Genomic DNA, 25871 nt, shown 5'->3' with positions numbered 1-25871 from the left:
ACATTTTTAATGACTTTCAACAAAGGGGCCAAGATAATTCAGTGGGAAATTCAGTAGTCTTTTCAACAAATGGTGCTGGGACAGTTGGATATATACAGCTTTGCATCCATTTTCTAGAGGAGGGCTTGAGAATACAATTACGTTGTGTGACATTTTCCCACAATATCTTAAAGGGTAGGTTTTTAAGAAAGGAATTTTTTAAATTTACAGAGAAAATTGATACAATAGTTTTGGCTTTACTAAGTTGCTCCGTGCCATATTTATTATTCACACAGACCCACTTATTTATACATATATCCAGCTGCCTGCTTCTACCAAGCTCAGCTAAGTGCAACCTCTGGTACGTAAAACTTAAGGTCATCAGAAGAGATAGTAAGTGAACTGTGCCTTTGGAGGATGCTGCTGCTTCTACTAAGTCAGCTCTTCGGTCAACGAATGACCGAAAAGACCTGCAAGACCCCCTTCACAAACTGCAGGGCATTTAACTAGAACTCAGTACTTCTTTTAGGAGGAGGAGGACATCTGAACTGAGAGACAGACAAAGAAAGGTAGACAAAAGAAATTGCTATCCTGTATCAAAATCTGTGCTTAAATAAAGCTTTAAGTTGGATTATTGGTAACTTTAAATTACAGTGCTTTTGTTTTAATCAAAATATAAAGAAAATCCCCATTTCAAAACCCCATTAGAATGTAAACTCCTAAGGGCAGAAACTTTTTCTGGTTTTTTTCCCACTGCGAAATTCCTAGTGCCTAAAGTGGTTCCTGGCCCATAATATACCCTCAGACATGTGTTTTGAGTGAGTAGGTAAATGCATGAATAAAAGAATAACCAACAGCTTGAGTTCATTTTATGCCTTAACTGTACTTTGGTTACTTCTTATCTCTGCTGTGGCAGGCATGCATACCTCAGCTATAAAGAATGGCACTAAAGGTAGATTTTTGAGCACTCTATGTCCTGTTATGCCAGATCCGGAACTTTCAATGTTGCCACTTTTTAAGTGCTTTAAAACAAGATGTGAAAAGAATGATAAGACTGTTCACAGGAAGAGACACTAAGAGAACAAGGGAAACAGTTAAATTTCATCAGAAATAAAGCCTGGAATTACAGACATGAAAAATTGTCCTTAGGCAGCAGCAAGTGGCTCGAGTCAACTGGAGGAGTAGGGATGTGCAACTTGCCTGATGAAAGATGAAAAATGTTTTAAAGGAAAGATTGATGAGAAATGATTACCCTTTCATAACTTGACTGCCCCCTTTTCAATCTTGTGGGCATCCCTCAGGACTATATACCTCTTTGGATGTATCTAGTAGAGCTGCATACTGATAGATGTGTTCATAATACATACAGACTGTTATGTTCAGTTTTAGGTGGTGATTTACTAAAGTTGGGACATAACCACTGATTAATGATAGTATGTCACCATGGACCCATGAGTTACAGTCACACAATTGATTTATTGCTGTTCACTACATTTTAGAGTTAGTCTGGGGGTACCACTTGTTTATATTTTACTAGTTGTTCCAAATACTTTACCTTAGAGCAGTACATGCTTCAAGGAAAATGACGACTGGGCCATGAGTTACCATTAGCATCTTTATGTTCTGGGAGAGCGTTGAAAATCTTGAGTATGCTGAGCAAGGCTGGGGTTTGTCCTTCTATTTTCTGCTTTCTTATTTGACTACCATAATTAATGCACAGCTGACAGCCCTTGATGATTCTCAGGGAGTTTGATCCTTTTAGGGATAAGAAGTATCTACACTCAACACTTAACAAATATATTAGCAGTACAAGTGCTCTTGCTTGAAGAAAATGACTACTTGATGGTGACAATATTCACATCCAAGATTGCTGGCTGCCCAGTATGTGGACAGGTCTTATCACAATATGAGATGGACACTGTTACTTGACAGTGTAATATAATGTTGCACTGTTAGTTTACTACTATGTAATAAACGAAAAGGTAGGTGCTCTCCAATGAATATAGCTTGCCAGTCTTACTATAAAATATTTCCCCTTGACTGCCTCACTCCCTGAGAAATCATCTCCCAAACAACCCATTTGAAACACTTATAAATTTTGTTTTGATCACAAGAGTACTATTAGATGAAAATTATAGTTATTTAGAGAGATCTTTTTCTCACTGTTGTACATTTCCTTTCATTTTTCTTATTAATCCATGATCACATCTGCAAACATGTACTTTGTCTGCTGCTTTGAACTGAATGTTTGTGTCTCCCCCTAAATTCATATGTTAAAGCTCTAAGCCTCAGTGTGATAGTATTTGGAGACAATTAGCTTTCGATGCAGTCATAAGGGTGGAGCCCCATGATGGGATTAGTGCCTTTATAAGAAGAGAAAGAGGTACTAGAACTTCCTTTCCATCACATGAGGACAGAGGAGAAGGCAACTGTCTGCAAAGCAGGAAGAGAGTCTGTATGAAGAACCAAATCTCCTGGCACCTTGATTTTAGACTTCCAGCTTCCAGAACTGAGAAATAAATGTCTGTTGTTTAAGCGACTAGTCTTTGGTATTTTGTTACAGCAGCCCTAACAGACTAAGACACCAACTCTTCATATTCTTACCAGTTTTATTAAGTCTCCTGACCATTGTCCAGCAGACAACACATACTGCCTTAATAATGTCATAATCCTGTTGAATATATCATCTTCTAAGAAGGAAAAAATCACCATGCATCACAGTCCTCAGAGTTTATTGTCTCCCTGTCCTATTTCCATATTTCCACAGTCCTGTTAACCATCCCCAGAGGATATTAAGATCATGTTCCAAAACAAGTCTTTAGGGAGTATTGTACCTAGGCATTCATTCATCTAGAGACAAATGTGCTTACAGATCTGTGGCCATTCTGCTAATTATTTGGTTTTAATCCTTCCATGTGAATATCTCTAAAAAGCTCATGCACAATCACGTGTTCTTTAGGTCCTGTACATGTGAAATGTCCCATGACTATCATTTGGGGATAGCTGATAATCAATTCTCTTGCCTTTTGTGATTCTCTCCCTAATTGCTTTGTGAACTAACTTTACTTATATACTTTGATATCTATGTTATTACAATATAGGTTTCTCTTAATTTTTAATAATAAATATGCCAAATACAACTCTGTATTTAAATATATTAGTTTATTGGACTCTTAACTATGTGCTGGCCTCTATTATTTTTTTTGCTTAGACTATCTCATTTAATCCTTCAAACAATCCTAAGAGACAGATGTTATCAACCCTATTTTAGAAGGAAACAGAGGTTTGGTGAAGCTAAGTAACTTGGCCAAGGTCATATGACAGCTGGGATTATAACTATCTCCAAAGCTCCTATTTTAACAGCTACTTTATAATGTCCCTCAATCTGCAGTTGTTGGGATGTCTTCTTTTGCAGATGAAGGCTGAAAGGCTTAATGAGGTAACTTGCTCAAGTTTATGTACTGATTAGTTACAGAGTAGAGATTCAAACCCTGATTTTATAACCCACAATTCCAGTACTTTTTCAGCTTCACTGTTCCGAATGCCCCATTATTCTCTGTGACTTACAAAGTGCTCCCGTCAAAACAATTTCATTGGATGCTTAAAGCTGCACTCCAGATTAGATGCAGGGATTGTGCCTCCCTTTTTTTGGATGATGAAACTGAAACTTGGGTTAAAAGAATTGCCTTTGTTTAAAATCAAGTAAGCAAATCTTTTGATCTTTAACCTAACCTTTTCAACATAGCCTTCCCTACGTGAAATGTGTAAAGGACAAAGCTTTCTATACATTTTATATAGGGAAATTCTCCCTTACCTTATGTCATTTCTACTTGTTTCTATAAACCAAAATATCACAAGTTGTATATATTTAATCTTTCCGACTCATTTTTAATTCTAGTCCCTCTCGCCGTAAGACAGTGGCTTGGATTTTCATATTGTCCACATTGTCCCCATTTTCTACACAGTAAATCCATAGCGCAGGAAATATCCCTTTAAGGTGGACAAATTGTGTTCCAAGTGATTTTTATCTTATTAGTCTGTTTTGTCCTTAATGTTAATATAGATGATAGTGGTAAATATGCCAAGAAACTGGATAGGACCTTTTTACTAGTTTACTTGTGTTCCTATACAGTAGCAAATTGGATATAACTGCTGATTTTTAGAACCTTTAGTTTGTTATGGAAACTAATGCCATGTTGGTGCTCTGTTGTGTACCATCTTGCTCACAGATAAGCTTCTTACGGTGCATCATTGTATATTCTGGATCCTATGTAGTAAAAGACAGAGTCTACTTTGGGCTTTTGCTTTGGAAAACCTTCCCTTTCGTGTAGCGTTTCTTTTCTTTAAGGCTTGATTAAACACCTACTGTCTTGTGTGATTATAGGATAGGCCTGACTATGAAATGATCTGTGGTGGCTTGCATTTTATGGCCTGAATTTGGAAATGAGGGCATGTTAGCTTTTCTATGGTTGTCTCAAAAGTGATTGATGATCTTCCCTTCTAAGTTAATGTTTCCTGCAGAAAAGACAGTGTTATGAAACACTAGGCCCTTGATTAACAAGAACTGGACTTGTTTAAATGGTCTTCCATGTCTCATTGGAATATACTGGACAGTATGTCATCTATTTTAGCAGAAATACAGTATCATACGCCTCAGTTCTGAAGAAGTTTCTCTAGCCATTCAGCCTTGATCAGCAGCTGTACAAGTCCATTTGGTTGATAACATTAACTCTTTTGTGAGTATAACTACAATGCATCCCATCTTTTACCAATTTCTCCTACTAAATCTAGGGCAAAGTCCATGCATCTTAGAACTTGGGGAGCCACTTTGTGATTCTAGAAAAACCATTTTGCTATATTATGCAATAGCTGTTCAGAATGGTACTTTGGATTTTATGTGTGAAATGGAATATTTTGGTCAACCACTGCACCAGTCCATTTTTTTTATATTCTAAATAAAAATATCTCTGTGTTTGGCTACAAGTAACTTTGAATATATGCACTGTTGCAATTACCAGAAAGCAATTATTATTGGATTTGAATAGAAATCTTGTAAGCATCTTGCCTCCAAGTGGCCCCTCCCTTCCTCTCTGGGTCTTTATATGTATCAAAAGAATGTTTCTAAGGTGGGCATTTATTAGACTGAACTTTTAGAGTACTAGTATTTTCTTCTGGCAGAGAAGAAATAATCAATAAACATAGTATATTGATAGTCAAGGGAAATACTAGCATTACAGTGTTATGATATCCCCCTGAGGAAAAGATATCTCAAAAATCTTCAAATGTATACCCCCTTCTGATTTTCTTCTAGAATAAGCATCTCACCGACAGTTTTCCTATGGCCATGAAATTCTCCCCTGGTTTGTCATTTTTATTTGTTCCTTTAAACCAAAGTACCTACAGTGGTAGTAAGAAAAGCAAAAGTAATAACCCTTCAGAGTTAAAAAGATCTAGACGAGGTCAAAGTCATAGTTGTAATAATGTTACATGGATTTCAAAGTCAGCTAGAGGTACAACCAGCCATAAAGGATACAGAGGAATGTGTATCTTTCCTGTATAAAACTGAAAACATCTTAGCATTGAAACATGAAATGCCTGAAGCTAAATGGTGTACCTCTTACAGAATGCTTACCTGTGGTTCAGTCAGCATTATTTTGTACAATAAAGAAAACAGCTATTCTGAGAAAATCGTTGAATTTCTGTAAGTAATCTTGCTGCTTTTGCATTTTCCCATCTGGATGCAGCTGAAAGTACCCATGGCAGACAAGCCTGGTAACACAGTGAATTTCCGGAAGCTGCTACTGAACCGTTGCCAGAAGGAGTTTGAAAAAGATAAAGCCGATGATGATGTCTTTGAGAAGAAGCAGAAAGAACTCGAGGCTGCTAGTGCTGTAAGTATTTTCAAGAAAGACAGTGCTTTTGCACTTTGAGTGCTATCAAATAGATTTTTCATGAATTTCATGAGCCGGCTACATCTTCCTGCTACTTCAGTAGTGCCTGTGGCCTTTTCTTCCTGTGGAGATATACTGTATTGATGTTTAGAGGAATGCTTTATTCTTTTTAGTGCCACATGTTAGAGCAACTAAACCTTCTAAGACAGGAATTCAGAACCTAGACTTCAGAGAATTCACTGAATTCCAAAGATCCCTTGAAATGCATGCGAACTTTTAGTTTTCTGAGTAGGTCTGTAGTTGGTGTCAAAATCTCAAAGGCTATCCCTTGACCCCTAGAAAGGGTAAGGACCATGAATCTAAGTGTATGTTTATAACATCTCTTGTGCAGTACCGTTTTCATCATCAAGATTCTGTTACTCTTCCTTCCACAACAGCCAGAGGAGAAGACAAGGCTTCATGATGAACTGGAAGAAGCTAAGGATAAAGCCCGGCGGAGATCCATTGGTAACATCAAGTTTATTGGAGAACTCTTTAAACTCAAAATGCTGACTGAAGCCATCATGCATGACTGTGTGGTGAAGCTGCTGAAGAACCACGATGAAGAATCCCTCGAGTGCCTGTGTCGCCTACTCACCACAATTGGCAAAGACCTGGACTTTGAGAAAGCCAAGGTAAAAGTCCAGAATCTCCGAAACCTCTATCTGGAACTCTTGTCGGTTGCAGAAGAACTCAGACTGTCAAGATAGGTGTCCATCTTGCCCCAGGAGTCCAGGCTGTGTATTTTTCTTCTTTTGTCCTTCTCATTGTCAGTGCTTGGCTAACATGCTCCTTAGCACATTTTCATTAAAGTCAGAAGTGAAGAGGGTCCCTAATTGTATAAAAGCCAGTTTATGAATTGTTCAGATTATTTATCCCTTGTCCTTTTTCTGCATGACTGTTTCACAGGTCATTTGTATGTATAGCAAATTGTGGGCAGAAATAAGGGCAGAAAAGCTACTACAGGCCAGGACAGAAGGTGAGACAGAAATGAAGACTCAGTAGCTTTCTGAAATTTATACTTTAATTAATGACAGAGTATCCAACCATAGTATAAGAAGTCATTAAAAATATTGTAATTCAAACATAACATGGTACTCTCTAAATAAGGGTAAGGAAACTAGAAATGCTTCAAAGAAATAATGTCAGAAATGTTTCATAATATCAGAATCAGCCAAGTTTACATTTAACTGTGACAGAAGACCCCAAGTGTCAGTGTTTTATACAAGATTGAGGTTTATTTCTCACTCATGTAAATGAAGTTCAGAGGTAAGGAATCTGACATTGGTTTGATGGGTAAGAGATCACAAAAAATTTCAGTTTCTCTGGCTTAACAGTTTGTCATCCCTAAGGTGTAGCCCTTGTCCTTATTGACCTCACAACAGAGAAGGTTGGAAAGGGGCAAGGAACACAGTCACCTCTCTTTTAAGAACGATTCCAGGGAGCTGCAGCATGACATTTCCATTTATATTCTGTTGGCCTATAATTAGTCACAAGACCATGGCCAGCTGCCTGGAATATGTAGCCTTTATTTTGGATGTCATGTTCAATGAAAAATTCTACCACATTGCCTTTTGGCTGTAAGTTGTATTCCTAGACCACTTTAAAATTCTACGCGGTAAAACTACTTTTGAATTCCTTACCCAGGAACGCTAATGATTTTTGTCTCTTGCAGCCACGTATGGACCAGTATTTTAATCAAATGGAGAAAATTGTGAAAGAAAGAAAAACCTCATCTAGGATTCGATTCATGCTTCAGGATGTGATAGACCTGAGGCTGGTAAGCAGAACAATAAGCCTACTGCTCCATTGTCTTTTTAGGAGTTGGCTTGTGGAGGATGTCCTGGTACTCACATGTGTAAAAACTTAATGCTTTTGCTGTATGACTGTCAGACTTGAACTGACAAACTTTATGAGAGAGCTGTGTGAAAGGACAAAGGGCGTATATACCTCCCTGTCTGTTACGTGTTTCTTCCCTTTATTCTGGTTATCAAACCATATTGCAGTTTTGAAATCAGCCATTCTGAATTCAAACTGTGGTCAATTAAATTTAGTCTTAGATGCTAAATTATCAGGAAGCCTCATTTTCAAAATGAATGTATTTAACTTCCCTGAGCCTTACATTTTAGTCTCTAAGTGAGGATGCTGCCTACCTTGTGGATGTGTTGTGAAGATTCAGTGTGGTGATTATGTAAAGTGCCTGGCTCAAAGGAGATGTTGATGTGTTCTTCTCTGTTGTTTCTCCTATATACTTTCTTGTTCTGCTGCTTTTTTTTTTTTTTTTTTCTCATTTCTCATACCAGGTACAGTTTTTTACCAATACCATATCCTTTCCCTTTTCCTCTCTTTAACTCCTTCAGGGACTATACTTGCAGCTGACCGTAAACTAGAGAAAGTGAATATAGGCCCTGCCTCTTCCCTGCCCTGCACCCAGACCAAATAGCATTGATGATGGTTCTCTGTCTTGGTTATCTAAGCCCAGATGTGACCTCAGGATCCTTTTTGTTATCAAAGCCACTACCAGTTGATCAGAATTTAGATACTAATTTAAACCTATTTGCTATCCTTGCCTCAAGCTAATATAAATCAATGTTTTAAAACCTCTCCAGGGAGATAGGGAGTATAGCTCAGTGGTAGAGCATATGCTTAGCATTCATGAGGCACTGGGTTCAATCCCCAGTACCTCCATTAACAGAAAAACAGAAACAAAAACAAAACCTATTCATCCATTCTTTCAACCACTGGTACTTGGGTCAGATGTTGAGACTATAGCTGGGAAGGGGAGGAAATGGAGAAATATAATTACAAGGAGACAACCTGTTTTGTGCTTAGTAGAGAGGATAACGAAAAAGTAGAGTGTTATGGCATTTTGTGTAAATACCAGAACCTTGATATGAGAGGAAGAAAAATGCTAGTCATCCCCGATTTAGAGCCCCAGTGGGGTGTGCTATGAACTGAGTAACAATATACCAGACTTAAGTCAAGGCTAAAGAATCTTAATATTTCTTGATTGCTGTTCTCTCTCCTCCTTTCAAAAGTACAAAATGATTAAAAAAAAATACACTTGGGCCAGTCTTTCACTCTTTTTATCCATCAGCTGTTGGAACACTCAGTATACAGTAGCTCAGAATTGACTGAGAAGAATGTAATTCTTTAGCTTTAAAACTGAAACTGTACATAGTGCCATCTGGAAGATGAAAAACTGCCGTAGTACCAGATTTTTATATGTATCTTATAGTTTTACAGCAAAATGTATAAAACAGATTTTCACAAATTTCCTTTTTATTTTTAGTTATCTGGCTGATAACCTTATTTTCTCCTTTTGTAGTGTAATTGGGTATCTCGAAGAGCAGATCAGGGGCCTAAAACTATTGAACAGATTCACAAAGAAGCTAAAATAGAAGAACAAGAAGAGCAGAGGAAGGTCCAGCAGCTCATGACCAAAGAGAAGAGAAGACCAGGTGAGGGGTGGAGTCCACCAGGCATTAGAGAACTTGGGAGTTTGAGGGACAGTTATTCAGAATTCTGTGTTTAGATGTGAAGTGAGATCAGAAGACTAACTTGTAGAGTGGTAATTGGTAAGTAAAGCACCTTACCTGGAGACTGGTTATTGAGTAAAAGCAGAGACTACAAGAACTGAACATGATCTCTTCAACTACTTCTAAGTCAGTATTCAGCAAGACTTGAGTCAGTAATCAAGAAGACTGAGCATCTTCTGTATACTCAGTGTTGGTGACAGATATAAAAAGAAGTGGAAGATACAGTTCCTTCCCTCTAAAAGCCTACTTCATCTGGGAAGTCAAAACTAATGAAACATTCGTCAAGCAAATGGAAGATACTATCAATTATGAAATGTATTCTTCACTAAAACTGTTAACATTTAGAGGAAAAGAGATAGAAATCTGGAAGAAATTCTTAACTTGAGGAAGGGACACTTGAACTGGGATGGAAGATATTTGGAAGGAAAGGGAAAATTTTGGTCATGAAATTAAAATGGACATATGCTATAAAGAGGAAGAAATAAGCCTCGTTAGAGTAAAATTTAAGTGTTCAGAAAGAATGGGAAAATGTTTGTCTGGAAAAATGGAGCCAGATTAAACTTTTGGCTTGATTTGACATTAAAGAGCCATTGTATGTTTTTGAGCAAAGGAGTAATATACTAGAGGTATGTACATGTCTATTGTTCACATGTTGAATCAAGGGGTACACTGAACTCAGAAATGTTACTGTTACCTGAAATGCTAAGTGGAAAGAGGTAAGACTTGATAGTGATAAGAATAAAAAGAAGTAGAAAAATATATGAAGGATGAAATAGAAGGCATTTTTATACCTGAGAAAATAGAAAGTCTGTTGACTAAATTTTGAAACAGTTAGAAGAGGAAACCTTTTTCAAAAAGGAGACGGTCGTTTTCTTTTAAGCTTATCTGAGATGACATTCAAATGAGAGTGCTCATTTTGTCCACTTTGCAATTAAGTGACCAGAGTGGTGACTGGGTCATATTAGCATAGTGCTTGAGAGCATAGACCTGGAGCCAAACTGTCTAGGTTTGAATTTCAGCCCTCCCACATCACATCCTAGCTGTATGACCTTGCACAAGTCACTTAATCTATAAAATGAATCTAATGATAGTACCTAGGATTTGTGAGAGGATGAAATGAAGTAATATAGGTAAAGTGTTCAGCATAGCAGTTGGCACATAGTATATACTTAGTAACCATTAGCTATTTATCACAGACACCATAGAGCTCATAGTGAAGTTCTGAGAGATGAATCCTACAGGGAAGAAAGTGTACTTTTCAGTTTCATAGAGTACCACACTTACCTCCCTCACCCTAATACCTAGCACAGTGCCTTTCAGGTAATGACTTTTATATATTATTGCAGTAGATTGAGAGGGAAAGAGATATGAAAGCCTAATCCATGGAGGATGTCTACAGATGACTAAAGAAAGAACTCTGGGAAAAGTGACAGATAAAGAACAAATTGAGAGGAAGGCATATTGGATATAAGTGTCATATAAACAAGGAATAAGCAAGTCTGTTCATGATCATTAGTATCATTTAGCAAACCGAAAATCAAGAAGTACGTGAGGATGGGAAAAGCTTTTGGATAGACAGTTTAGTGGTTTTTCATTCATTCATTCAATAAATATTTATTGAGTGTAAGTTACTTAATAGGAGAGACAAAGTCCTTTTCCTTATGCAGCTCACATCTTATGGGGCGTTAGGGGGAGACACATACTTAAGTAAAATATATAATTTTATCTGATAGATATATTCTATAGAAAAAATAAAACAGAGAGGGAGTGAGGGTTGCAAGGTTTGCTGGGTAAAGGTTTGCAGTTTTAAATGGGGAGGTTGGAAAGCCTGTTAAAGTTGGTGTTGTTTGAGCAAAGACTTGAGTGAAGCAAATGAAGGAGTTAAGTCATGTGGATATTTGGGGCAAAGGAAATAGTGAGTATGAGGCCCTGAAGCAGCCTTTTTAAGGGTCAGCAAGTAGGCCAGTGTGGCTGGCGCAAAGGGCATAGGGGAACAGTAGTAGAAGATGGGGCCTAAGAGGCAGCGGGTTAGATTATTTAGAGCCTGCAGGCCATTTATAAGGAATCTGTCTTTTTCTCAGAATGAGATAGGTAACAGGAGTGTTTTGAGCAGAGAAGTGACAGGACCTGACTTGTCACACGTTACTAGAGTCACACTGACTCGCCGTGGTGAAAACAGTTAAGAGTGAAAGCAGGGAAGCCAACTCCTCTACCAGTCGAGGAGTGTTGCTGGCTTAAACCAAATTTGCGGTGTTGGTAGTAGTGAGAAGGGGCTAGGTGCTGAGTATATTGTAAGGGTTGAACTGACAAGATTTACTGACAAATTGCTGCGAAGTTTAAGAGAAAGAAGAGTCATGAATTTCTGCCTAAGCAGCTTGAAAGTTTGGAGAAGCAGGTTTTGAGGAATGATTGATGCATACTGTGTCATACGACACCATTTAGTGAAATAAACTTTGGGATAAATTATTTCCATCTGATTTTTCCAAAGTGGTCTAATCATTAGCTCTGTAAACACTAGATTTGACCTACACTTGTCTAGCACTAAATCTCTGTTCATTTGTATCAGTTAATTTCTTCTAAGTGAGTAATGTTTCATGAGAAATCGATAAAAGCAGAGTGCTTCTACTTGATATTTTCATGTTGTGGGTATTAAAAAGACTGTCAGCAATGCTTTAACAATTTCTTTTGTCTTTTTCCTTAGTTTTGATTAGAGCTGCTTAATTGAAAACATACTGCTCAGTCTTTCATTGTCAATCTGATCTGAAACAGATGAGAAACTGGCTCTGTTTTCCCTGCAGGTGTCCAGAGAGTGGACGAAGGTGGGTGGAACACTGTACAAGGGGCCAAGAATAGTCGGGTACTGGACCCCTCAAAATTTCTGAAAATCACTAAGGTAAGTGTGTCATTTTAAACACAACTTAAAACAGCCTCAAAACATGACTCTCAAAATTACTTCTCATATCAAATAGCCATATTTCAGATTTTATGGGGTGGTTGTTTTCTAACGCAGATGTATTTCTGCAAGTCAGCATCAGTAAGTGTGTTCTTACATACTTGTCCTAGAGTTCATTTTATTTCTGTGAGGGCTTACTAAGGAGGACAAGGTTAATTAGGAGGTCTGCTAAGGTTTACTGAGTGACTAGGTTAATTCTTAAAGGTATGAGATGCTTAATATAAGAAAGATGATAACAAAACTTAAAGAAGCAGTAGTCAATTGCAAGTATGTTCTTAGTTCTGGGGAAGAAGCAGCTACCTGTTAAGGTCTAACCATGAAAGGAATGAAGGGTTTGCTATATCCAAGGCATAAAAAAATCTACCAGAAGATCTACCAGAAATTATTCTGTGCTAAAGATTTAATATACTCTACTTTCCTCTCTTGAGCATCCATGGACACAATAAGAGGAAGGAATTTGCTCCTAGCAAATGTTTTCATCAGCAGAAGTTGATCACTATAAGCTGAGTGAAGAACCTTGGAGAACATAGAGAAAGCAGAATTACATTTTGTAAAAGTGAAAACGTCTACAGCCCTCTAGGTTTTGCAGATCATTTGCAAGTCTAGTTTGATCCTTCCTTATAATATATTTTCTATAGTTCTGAAAATTGGCAACCTGCCAGTAGAATACTAAAGACAATCTAAAGCTAATGTGAAAATACCAAATGGAAGAGCATGGGTTATGTTGTTTGCATCTGTATGGTTTATCAGAGCACTGCTTCAGGATAAACATTCTCTCTTGATGTCAATCAGCTAGGATTCTGTTGTCTAAGATTCTGGTACATTCTTCCAGTTGTTTATGTCTCAGAGAAGGAATTCCATTGCTGAATACAGCTTGATTCCAATCCACTTCCATTTCCAGCAAGACAGTTTTAACCAAAATCATTTGTCTGTGTTTTAAAATATTGATTCTGTGCATGGGCATTATAAAAAGGGATTGCTGGTATTAAGCCTACATGACTTCCTTAATAGTTTGAAAACTATGTAAATTTTTAAAAATTAGTATATATTCAGGTAGTTATACTGTAGGTACTCTATATAAATATCTTAATAAAAGTTCAAAACCATTAAGCAGATTCATTGTTAACTGGAAGAGATTTGTGTGAAGGCATACCATGTAGCAAGACTACCTTTGCTATGAAGAGCTGCTTTATAGTTTTTGTGTTTTGTGTTTTATAATAACTTGTCTTACATTGTAATTCTGTTCATTTGTACTGAAGTTGTGCTCAAAGGATTAAATCTGAGAGATATCAGGTACCTTAGCTCCCTGTCTGACATTCTGTTCTCTTTTTTCTTATTCCCCATTATTGAGTATTCCTTTTCTACCTTTCCATCCCTGGCCCCAACCTATTTTAGACTTTGCAAAAACGTAAAATCTGTCTTTTGATCTGTTTTCACACAGTCACTTGAAGAGATTAATGAGTTAATTTTGTGGTACTTGTGTTTTTTTTTTTTTTTAATTACTGGGCATTATTGTAAGAGAGAAATCATTAGAAACTGCTTACGTTTAGCAAACTAGCATACCATCTTAGAGGACCTGAATGCTTTCTCCAGACCACTGGTTTCTAACTGTGTTTTGTGGAAGCCGGATTCCAAGGAGTCCTTCACAGGCCATAGGAATCTCATTTTAATGTGAACAGCTCCAATTTATGTTTCTTAAATTAGCATTCCAAGAATAATTTTGTTGCTGAAATTGGTTTTATTGCACTGAAAAAAAAAAAAGATAAATAATTCTTCCAGAATATTTCCTATAGTTGACTTGTGGTCCCTTGTATTACAGCCCACAATTGATGAGAAAATTCAGCTGGTACCTAAAGCACAGCTGGGCAGCTGGGGGAAAGGCAGCAGTGGTGGAGCAAAGGCAAGCGAGACTGGTAAGCACAGAGTGTCCCTTCTTGGGAACCTGGATGTGGTCTGTTGCACTCACCTTACAGTGCATTTCACAGTCATTTCGTAAATAATTTTAGGAAAAGATCTATAGACTAATCATGCTCAAATTTACTGGTGTTCTAGTCTAACATAATTTGAGGGTTTCTTCCTCAGGAAGAATTCTTAGGTATTTTGAGTATTAAAAACATTTTTTTAAATCATGGTTATTGGGGGAAAAGAGGTGGAAAGGGATAAATTTGGGAGTTTGAGATTTGCAAATGTTAGCCACTGTACATAAAAAGAGATTTTTAAAAATTTCTTCTGTATAGCACAGGGAACTATATTCAATATCTTGTAATAACCTTTAATGAAAAAGAATATGATAACAAACATACGTATGTATATGCATGACTGGGACATTGTGCTGTACACCAGAAATTGACACGTTATAGCTGACTATTTCAATAAAAAATAATAACTTAAAAACATTTTTTTGAGTTCAGTTAGGCTATTTAAAACTTTAATCTCTTAGGTTCCTTTGTTATTGTTCAAAAATTCAACATAATTAGAGAAATTACTGGGAACCCAAATTAAAAGGGAAAAACTCATTTTGCTGCGAAAAACTCATTTTGCTGTGAAAAATAATCTTAATACCCAGAAGCATTTAATTTCAGGGAGTTGTAAAAGAAAAAAGAATTAGATTGAAATATTTTTCAAAATCTTTATCCGAAGTAGATTTTGAGAGATTTGACTTTAAGACTGAAATGTTTGGACCATACAAACACATCTTAAAAACTAAAGAAGCCCACCCAGTGGAAAAAATGTAAACTTCATTGTTAACCTTCTTGCCATATTTCTTCTCTTCTATGTAATTTTGACCTTTTTTAAATTAAAAAAAAATTGTTCACTTAAACTCACATCCGTAATTTTACATAAATGACATCATAGCATTTATGTTAGTTAACTTTTTTTAAGTGAAATTCTTTGTTTTGTTTTTGCTTGCCTCCTTCCTTCCCTTATTTACTACTCTCCCTCCAATTCCCTACCTAGGATAAATTAATTATATTGTTAAAAGAGCAAATGGTTGTAATGAGCAAAGATTCCTAAATTCTTTTTTTACATACAGATTCCTTCTAACAATGTGCTTCTAAGAATATGGTCTATGGACCAGGAGATTGACATTGCCTTGTATTAGGCTTATTAGAAATGCCTAGTCTCAGGCCCCACCCCAAGGAGGCAGATCAGTTAGAAGCTGCATTTTATTCATGTGATTTGTTCTTTTTTCAATCCTCAATACCTATAGATGCCTTACGGTCAAGTGCTTCCAGTTTAAACAGATTCTCTGCTTTGCAACCTCCAGCACCCTCAGGATCGACGTCATCCACACCTTTAGAGTTTGATTCCCGACGGACGTTAACCAGGTAAGAAGCGCCATCTCCATGTTAAGTCAAGACTGACTTGCTTGTCTAGTGGGTCTGTCTGTCCGTCTGTCTCTTGAGAGAGACACACACACAGACACACACACAGGGAGACACACACACAGGGAGACACACACACACAGAGACACACACACACAGAGACACACAGAGACACACACACACACACACACACACACACACACACACACACACCCCCACACCCACACCCACACCCACCCACCCCTACAGATTATGGTGATAATTCCTATGGATGTATTCCTTTCAACTCTGAAGTTGATCTCCTCTAAGGTGAGGAAACTATAAATTTGGGATGAGGTGGAAGGGAAGCAAGTTACCTGACAAATATCTAATAGTTGGCTCCGCTAAGAAAGCCAGGGCCACCTGAAGACACCTGGAGGCTTGTAGAGGGCTCTCCCAGCTAATGGCTCAGGGTGCTCTAGATGAATCTAGCCTCTCCTGCTGTGACTTACAGGCTATGACAGCCCACCTATATATTTGTCACACTGTTCTTCCTGTTATAGTTGAGGTTGTCTTTTTTTTTAAATATTCTTTATTCTGTTTTTTGTTTGTTTTAAATATTTTTTATTTTTAATGGAGGTACTGGGGATTGAATCTAGGACCTTGTGCGTGCTAAGCATGTGCTCTGCCACTGAGCTATACCCCCATCCCCTCAGTGTTTTTTATTTTTCACTACTCTCTGTATTCTAATATCTTTCTACTTCCATTTTTGTAGGATTCATACAAGTGTTCTGTTGACTGGTTTATGGAGAGTGAATGAGAACATGTGGTATAGTGACAGAGAACAAAATTTTTGATATAAACACTTTTAGAGCTGAGTTTCTTTAAACTCTCAAACTTTGTTTTTTATTATTATTATAATCAGTATGGCTAGGTAGATTTTTTAAACTGTGTTACTGCTCCCTTGGCTTTTGAAGCAAAATAGGCTTAGCACAGGTCAACTTTGTAACAGTGATGTAGACTAGCATTGAGCATCAGTTGTGCTATTTGAGGTCTTTGTGGCTCTTTGCTCGGCTATAAATTTCCCCTGATGGCTCTGCTTTTTGAGTACTGAGTGTTTTTTCACAGTAGTTATATACCGTTGTGATGCCTCTAAGTCTTTCCTCTTTTCTCCTTTTCAATTTGCTGATCTGCCCTGGGCCAAGGAATTGTTTGTCTAGCTGGTTAGAATTGTCTGAAAGATGACTAGGGAGATAGGAAGATTCTCTCTTAAAATGAATGAAGTGTGTGACTGGCTATTCAAAAACTGCTTCTACTATTTGGTTCTCAGATATTTTCCATGTATTTGAAGTTTCTGAATAAAGTATTATTGTAAAGTTTCTAAGATGGTCATACCATGTTCTTTTGGCATCCTGCTTTCCTTTCACTCATTTAGCTCATACGTTCATTACTGTCTTCTTTTTTCTTAAATGACTTTTTAAAAATTAAATATTAAGGAATCTCTATTGGCATTTACAGTTTTCAAATGGTATCCCTTTAACACTTAAGAAGTTAAAGCACATCTTAATATCCTCTTTAAAGCACTGATTTTACTTGTTTATATAAATAACTACATTTTGGAATATAATTGGTGCCTCACATCTAAAGTTATCTGTGAAAAATTCTTCTGCATATTTCTAGAACTTCTTAGTGTTATTTTATGGTTTGAATACATGGAGGATGAGGTAGTGTTTATTTTGAAAAGTGTTATTTTGTCTTTTAAGTCGTGGAAGCACAGGCAGGGAGAAGAATGATAAGCCCCTTCCATCTGCAACAGCTCGTCCAAACACTTTCATGAGGGGCAGCAGCAGTAAAGACCTGTTAGACAATCAGTCTCAAGAAGAGCAACGGAGAGAGATGCTCGAGACCGTGAAGCAGCTTACAGGAGGCATGGACTTGGAGAGGAGCAGCACTGAGGCTGACCGAAACAGGACCAGGGAGTCAGGTGAGAGACTTGATATGAACAGATGCAGATGAAGATTTGGGCCTTAAAAAAGGAGACTTTGTGCTTGAGTAGATTTCGGAATCAATACATGTCAACAATATACACACCATTGCCTTAAAAGTTAAAGATATCTTCATAGTCTTACAGTTCTCACTCCTCAAGTATCCCGTGTTCAGCAATTTGTAAATTTTTCCCTTTCACTATTAAACGTGATGATTATGAGGTTCTCTTGCTGTATATTAAGCAATATTAATTTTTTACAAGTTCCCTAAATTATACCCCACTGTGCATTAGAGCATATATCCTTTGTAGAACCCCTGAAGTACATGAAAATTCTAACATTATTGAGCCACTAAAAGGCAAACCAAAGAGAAAGTATCAGATTGTCTTTTGTTACCTTCATCTTGAAGCCTCTGTGGTATTTAACATATGTGTGCTTAGAGGACCAACTCAGATAATGCTCTAAAAATTGCCTCATGTATTTAACTTGTCTATGTTTCAGTTTTCTCATCTGTTATCCAGGGATAATAAATGAACCAACCTTGTAGAGTTATTGTGAAGATTAAAAGTGAAATTAATACCTGTAAATACTTAGAACATTACCTGATAAATACAAAATTTGCAAAAGGTGTTAGATGATGATGATGATAACGATAGTAATGAAAAATGGTTTTAAATCTTAATCCTAAAGTCATACTGGTTCTGTAACATTTTCATAGCTTTCAGTTTTGTTTCACTATTTAAATTGTGTCTTCCAACTGATAAAGACTTCAAATCTTTTAGCTTTAAGGACATGTGGCTCTTATCTGTGCTAGGTATTTGGGGAACATAACAAGATAGGATATGAAAATATCTTGTGTGTAATAAATAATGTAGCACAGCTGCCCTCTGTATGTTTACTGTCTGGGTCATTTGTTCATTCACCACATGCACCTGAACACCTGGTGATTTCTGGGCACTCGACCCCTGCTCTGGGCCTTCAGTCTGCTGGATCAGAAAGAACTTTATCAGATAACTCCACAAGAGATTAAATGAAAGTACAAACTAGAAGCATGCTATGAAAGAAGGAAATATAATTCTAAGAGCGTACTTAACAAAGGAACTGACTAGAATTGACAGAGAAGGGTATTAGGGAAGGCTTCCCTCTGGTCTAAATGACCAACAGGAGTCAAAAACAGATTTGAAGGAAGGAACAGGTGTGGAGCAGAGAGAAAAAGCATTCCATATAGGAGGAGCACCGTGAGCAAAGTGTTAGAGTATCAGCAGGTAGAACCATGGCGTGTTCAAGCAACTGTACCCTATTGTGCAGGTCTCGTGTGCTCTTTTTCATTGAAGCCATGGAGAGGAATCAAAATACAGAAAGGAAATGGAGTATAATCTATAGAAATTTTGAATCATTATGTTGTGCACCTGAAACTAATATTATAAATCAACTGTACGTCAGTTAAAAAAAAAGAACAAAAAAGCTCTAATTATAAAAATGTATCATATCCCTGTATCTTTCAGTTGCTGTAGATTATGAAATTACTTAGTGTATATCTATTCTAAAATAAATGTTTCTGTATTCTGCTTTTAGGTGGCTTGCTCTGTCAAATCTGTATCTACTTTAATGCTTTTACTAAAAAAAAAATAAAGTAACAATACATAAATATTATCCACCATAATCCCACCGTTTTAATGATAACTTTTGTCATTTTTACTTTCTTATTCTTTTTAACCTCACTAGTAGTGAAACCAGAGATTCCAGCAACATCAGTCCCCGATAAGCCTACATTATCAGAGGAAGAGATGGAGAGGAAGTCCAGATCTATCATTGATGAATTTCTACACATTAATGATTTTAAGGTAAATAAAAAATTTTTTTAAAAAAGTAACAACAACACAGAAAGCCCTATGACAAGAGATACAGTGACTTGGTTCTGGTCTGAATCAGTTGGTATTGTGAACTGATGAGATTTAGAGGGAGTAATCCAAGTTCTGTGCAGTTCAGTTTGCACAACTCTGATGCATTTCTGCCAAGTACTCTCTTTTAAATTGATACTGTAGTTCATAAGCTCAAATGGCAGGAAGGGAAAGTGGGTATTAATCCGTTCCCACTATGGAATAACGAAATTGACTTTGGTATTAATGAAGACAAACAACACATTATTGTTATGAGGTATTTTTGGCTCCCTATATATTACCTGTCATGATCTTTACAGTCATTTTATCATCATTCTCAAATTAACTTTAAAGTACAACTGACATTACTTTTTCTTTATTTCATAAGTGGAAAACTGAGGCACAAAGGAGTCAGTCATTTCATTGTAAATTGGTAGATTTTAAGATCCTCATTTTAAGATGGTAGTGAGTAAGGTACACATACTACCTGACTTCATGAGCCCTGTAGTCTAAAGGGAGAGACAAACCATGAACAGATAGACTCCACAAAGAATTATTCAAATTGTAGTTATAATAAGTGCCAGTAGACCTAAGGGGTCTTAGGAGAGATCATATAATAGGGCCTAGTTTAGGGATTTGGAGTCAGCAAAGGCTTATCTGTTAAACTATTTGTCACATATATTAACTACTTTTGCGTTGACAAAAGCTTGCTGAAATTACCCAAAATTTAGAAGTAGGAAGAAATTTTGATGATGAGCAAGTTGGAGAGAAGTACTTTGCAGAAGCCCTTGAAAATGCAGCAAATATAAGTGAACATTAACTGCAAAGAGCTGAAGAATAGACTTCATATACTGTGGGGTTTTTTTTTTTGTTTGTTTTGTTTTGTTTTGTTTTGTTTTAGTTAGATTCCTGGAAAATGAGGAGTATTCTTGTAAATTGGCAGCACAGATTTTTCCTTGCATGGAAGTAGGGAAATGTGAAAGACTTACAAGAAAGTGGAAGGACTAAGAAAGATGAAAAGCAGAAACAATAAGAAGAAAGCAGTAGAGATTAGCTTTAGAAATAATTTGAAGGATATACAAAGTCAGTGAGCAACAAATACTTTGAAAGAGGAGAAGTATGACCCTGTAATGAACCCTGTAATATTACACCTTAGTAACACTTAAGTGCAACGGGAGGATCCTTTGAAGATTCTTTAGCCCTAGGCCAGGCCTGCAGTATGAAGGGACAGAGTCAGTTATGACTCATGAATTTCATCATGCAGTGTACAAGGCAGCTTCAGAGTGGCAGTAAGAACCAGGTAATAATGTTGGGCATAGTGAAGGCTTACTCTGTGCTAGGTGCTGCTGTTCTATGTATTTTGTATATATTAGTTTATTTAATTCTCATAACACTCTCTAGATGTTAATGTTATTATAGTGGCCATTTTTACAATAAGGAAACCGAGGTGCAAAAATACAGAGTAACTTGCTCTAGGTCATACTGCTGATGAGTGGCAGACTTAAGATTCAAAGTCCACTTCTAGTTTCAGAATGTAAACTTTCTATACTTTTTCTTACTACCTTTGGGGTATTAGTGTGCCTTGCTAAAGGCTTACAGAGCTTATCCTAAAGAAGTTTTTTATTCTAACATTTTAATAGGTGGCATTATTATTGACAGTAATGCAAATTAATACATATTGAGCCTTTGTTTTGTGTTCGGCAGCATATCAAGTGCTTGTGTACACATATTATGTGCAATCCTCACAGTAAGTCTATGATAGGAAGTCAAGGCTGAGAGATTAAGTTACACCCCTAAACTCACACAATAGTAAGTAAGTGGCAGAGCCAGGATTCAAACCTACATTTGTCTGACTCCACAGTCTGTGTTTTTAGGCTCTGTGATATGTATTTATTGAGTACCTGAGATGTACCAGACACATTTTAAGGACTACTGCCTGAAATATTGTAGTATATTCAGTGAAGAACATAGTCTGCTTTTATGGATCTTATGTTCTGGTGGGACAAAACTGCCCTGAAAGTAGGTAATAAGTAAACTACAACTACAAAAAGAAAACAATGTTTCAGTGCAGAGAAGTAAAATTAGGTGGTATCATAGCCAGTTACTGGGCAAGTCACAGAGACTAGATGAGGTGTCATTTCAGCTGAGAGCTCAAAGGAAGAATCAAACCATTAGAAGATCAAGGAGAAGGGCAAGATGCTGAACTGCTGTGACACTGGAAGTACCACAATAGAGTGGGTTGGTGCTTATGCAGGTTCAGTGAATAAATTCTCATTGGGAGACTCAAATACTGAAGACTGAACTCTCTCCTGAAAAGGCATTATAATGATGATGACAGACAAAATGAGGTAAAAACCCACAAGGATAAAGAGCATTTAAGGAATAGACAGCAGCACATTCTGGAAGTTGGAAATTAGACGGACGAGTGGTAATTTGCTTAGCAGACGATGATGTACATGAGGTGCAGATGGGGCTGGCAGCAGGATTGATTGGTTAAAGTGTATATAAGAAACAGTTTTGCATGACAACTATTTCAAAAATGCAGATGTCATGAAAAGAAAAGAGAAAGGACTGATCTAGATTAGAGTCTAAAGAGGCATGATGACTTGTGACGTTGGGTTTTCAGTTGGATCCTAGAACAACAGCAAAGCTATATTGGACACTTGGGGACAGTTGTAGAAATTCGAATATGTATGGTATTTCAGATAATATTTTTATTGACATTATTATATGAACGTTAAACTTCTCAGATATATATAGTGAAAGAAAACTAATAATTGATTAATTTGAAATAAAGGTATATAGGTGTACTTTATGTTACTCTTTAATTTCTCTGTAGTTTGAAACTTTTTTAGATAAAAAATTGATGTGGGGGAAGATGTTAAAATAAAGCAGTGGTGAGACACCTAGACATGCCTTACTCCCTTCTTCAGTCAGGAGGCTCCCCTTCTCACATGCATCTTCCCCCTTAGAAGAGTTACTCTTTTCGGAAGTTGAACCAGAGGATTTTGGACTCAGATAAAGTTGAGATAGCTGAGGGCAGGGAGGCACACTGCTGTATTGGTGATTCAGTGACCCTGGCTGCGAGGCTTTTATCCTCCAGATCAAAGATACAGACCTAGACAGATCATCCCTGGTTCCAGTTTATAAGCCCCACACCCCAAGATCTTCCTAGAAGGTTTTTAGTACTTAAGCTAACCATGTTAACTTTACTATTTTTTAGTGAAGATTTTGCAAATATTTACATACCCAAACTATTCTTCAGTTGCCACTAAGGCCTTTGAATCATGACATTGAATTTCTGTTTCATAATATATACCTTTTCTGGTTTTCCAGTGATCATAAGATAGGTAAATATTGTATAGAAAAATACTTTGTTGACTCTGGTCTTTTGTGTGATCTTTAATAGAATTGTTAACCTAAACACATTGGCCTTATAAAGATACACTGTTCTTTTGTTTTTCAATATGACTAATAATATTGTCCATATTAACCTACATTTTACTTAGCTGTAGTAATGTTTAAAAATTTATATATGAAAACTCAGTTGAATAGCTACTTACTAAGACTCTTGCTATATGTCAGACACTGTGATAGTCACCTGTTAAGAATTATTAATAAATACTTAATAGTACTGGAAATATTTTCAAATTTTACATTATTTCTGATGGTATGAAAAATATCACTAGACCCTTGTATTGAAGAGGAAGTGGTGCCAGATAGCTTTTTAGCCAGGAGTTGGTAGATTTCTTCCTAGTGACTTGATTCAGTTTGCTAATACACTTTCCTAAAGAGGAAATGGAGCATAAACATCCTTCTTTTGTATTTCGATAGTTTACCTAAGTATTTCTAAATGTAAATTTTGACATCTCTTACCACTGCTCAAAGTAGAAACCACATGTCATCCCCAGTATTTCTCTCTGTCTTATAATGATTTTCATTACCACGTTGATACACCCTAAGCTAAATAAAATGTCACAAATATTACTGACAGTTATTCAAAAGTATGTTATCTACTTAAAATCTTAGTTTTTCAATCTTACACTTACCAATGTTTCTTAAGATGACAATTTTGTCCACTGAGGAGCTAGATAAATCTGCTTGCACCCAGAAGAGAAACCAGCATTGTTGAGGGGACAGGAAATTGCACATTTCATCACAAACCATTGAGGAAGTAGCATCTTAATGAGAAGGATGTACATTATCCAAGTTTGAGCAAAAGAGGTCTCTTAAATATTTTAGAAGGTGTTTTATTTATTATTTACTGCAGTATAATTTTTATAACTCACTTTCCTCTTTGCATCTTAATTACAGTTGTATATCAATATTATATTGCTTTATTTAATAGAAAAATATATATATATGAAAACTGTCTTGTTCATAGAACTTTCTGCTGACCTTGTCATAAGTAAAAGATGTTATGCTTATTTTAATACTCTATTTTGGAGTAAGCTTTTATTTGCTATTTGAATAGGAAGCCATGCAGTGTGTGGAAGAGCTGAATGCCCAGGGCCTGCTACATGTGTTTGTGAGAATGGGAGTGGAATCCACCCTCGAAAGGAGCCAGATCACCAGGGATCACATGGGACAATTACTGTATCAGCTGGTACAGTCAGAAAAACTCAGCAAACAGGACTTTTTCAAAGGGTCGGTATCCTCCTCAAGAGTAGTATTCAGTCACTAGGCTCTTGAGTAGTAGTTAATTTTTGAAGTACATATCTTTGTAAGTATTTAACTGTTTCCATATATTAAAATTGTGTCCACCATAATATGTTGATAATATGTTGGTTGATATGATGGCATTTTATAGATTGTGCTGGGGCATCATAATTATTTTCTGGTCTTCTATATCTTATTGTTAGACATATATTATGATGTAAGTAAGGTAGCAGAGACCCCTTGATCATGGCGAAGTTCTGAGGCCCTCTTCAGCCCATTTACATGTAAACCCCTGCATGTTCTCTGAAGAAAAAGCTTTTCTTTGTGAAAAAAATTCTGGAAAATTAACTTAAACTTAAAAGCTTTATCCTTTCAATAAACCATGGTTCATTTTGGCCAGGAAATGCTCATCTGTCCACCCTACCCCGCAGAAGGATAGATAACTCCCAGTGGTTAATGATTTAGTCTATTCCAAGTTGGTTTCATTATGATTTCTATTGATGGTGTGTTTGATGAAGTCTGGCTGTCGCTGGTGTTTTATCCTTATTTGATCACATTCTGATTATCTTTGTGATCACAAGTGCATAGATCAGGTTCTTTGTGATACAATCACAGAATCTTCTCCAGGCTTAGGTTCTAAAATCAATATTTCAGGCAAAAACTGCATGTGATAAAAAATTTTGCTTTAGGAGCCTGTTGTGCCAATGTAAACATAGAACCACACCCAGCACTGGCAGGTACCCACTCTCTAAGAGGACAGGACCTAAGACCCCCTGACAGATAAATGTCAGATTTGCATCTCCCATCTCATACTCACTCGATGTATGCGCTCATTGAGTGGGATGGCAGTTAGAATTCTGCACTATTTATTTTTCTCATTGTAAATTTTTTTTGCCAAGCTCATATTGTGTTCTTATAAGTACACACGTGATGAAATGCCACTATATATCTTTCAGATATAGCCAACCCGTTAGAATAGTGTAACCATTAAATACTAAGGTTGAATGTACTTAGGAATAATTACTCACTTGATTTTGTGAGGAATGATGACATTGTCCTCAAGGTTCCAAAAAATATATACCACTTATTCCTAGGATCATTAAAAGTCATCTTTCAGCAATAAGCTAGATTTCTCTCGAATTCAGTGACTTGACTAGATTAAGGCCATCTGACGCAGTTAACTTAGTAAGAAACTTTGGCAAAAGTTGCTGTGGTTGTTGGTCTTCAAGGCCAAGATGTTTTCTCAGTTTTAAAAGAGAAATCTGTGATTCACTCCAGTAACAAGCCAGTGTAAAATAATAATAGCAAATGAGGGTATCTACATCCCCACAAATTGAGGTCTGCCCGTAGCCAAATTGAAGCTATAGTTTCAGTAGTAACTATTAATTTATAAATATTTGCTTTTTACCCTGATATGATATATTCACCAGAAAATTTTGGAAATGAGAATGCTGGATTACTATTTATGAGATTCTGTCTATCTTCATACTATACTCAGAAGTTGATTCATATCTGGAAAGCCCCCTAGAAGTGTGTTCTAGATCCATTGACCTTAATTGGACTCATGAGGTGCTAGCTTGGTTTCTAAGCTATCTCACAGACGTTTTCATTTCCCTTCATGGGATTCCCTGAGGAAAATAT

The 25871-nt window shown here is 36.7% G+C and overlaps 1 protein-coding gene across 12 annotated transcripts in view; it reads left to right on the top strand.

Annotated features, from left to right (window-relative positions):
* EIF4G3 (eukaryotic translation initiation factor 4 gamma 3) overlaps window positions 1-25871 on the top strand; it is a 319236-nt gene that overhangs the window by 268433 nt on the left and 24932 nt on the right. For all 12 annotated transcript variants that reach the window (XM_032495372.1, XM_032495370.1, XM_032495371.1 and 9 more), the window contains 10 exons: window positions 5724-5870; window positions 6308-6544; window positions 7585-7689; window positions 9238-9370; window positions 12247-12341; window positions 14221-14314; window positions 15613-15730; window positions 17470-17690; window positions 19417-19535; window positions 24046-24218. In XM_032495372.1, coding sequence (XP_032351263.1) covers window positions 5724-5870; window positions 6308-6544; window positions 7585-7689; window positions 9238-9370; window positions 12247-12341; window positions 14221-14314; window positions 15613-15730; window positions 17470-17690; window positions 19417-19535; window positions 24046-24218 — 1442 coding nt within the window. The remainder of the gene's footprint in view (window positions 1-5723; window positions 5871-6307; window positions 6545-7584; window positions 7690-9237; window positions 9371-12246; window positions 12342-14220; window positions 14315-15612; window positions 15731-17469; window positions 17691-19416; window positions 19536-24045; window positions 24219-25871) is intronic.

This window comes from Camelus ferus, chromosome 13 (assembly GCF_009834535.1).
Source record: "Camelus ferus isolate YT-003-E chromosome 13, BCGSAC_Cfer_1.0, whole genome shotgun sequence".
NCBI classification, from domain to species: Eukaryota; Metazoa; Chordata; class Mammalia; order Artiodactyla; family Camelidae; genus Camelus; species Camelus ferus.
Note: the sequence above shows the minus strand (reverse complement) of the source record. Positions and strands in the feature narration are given on the sequence as shown.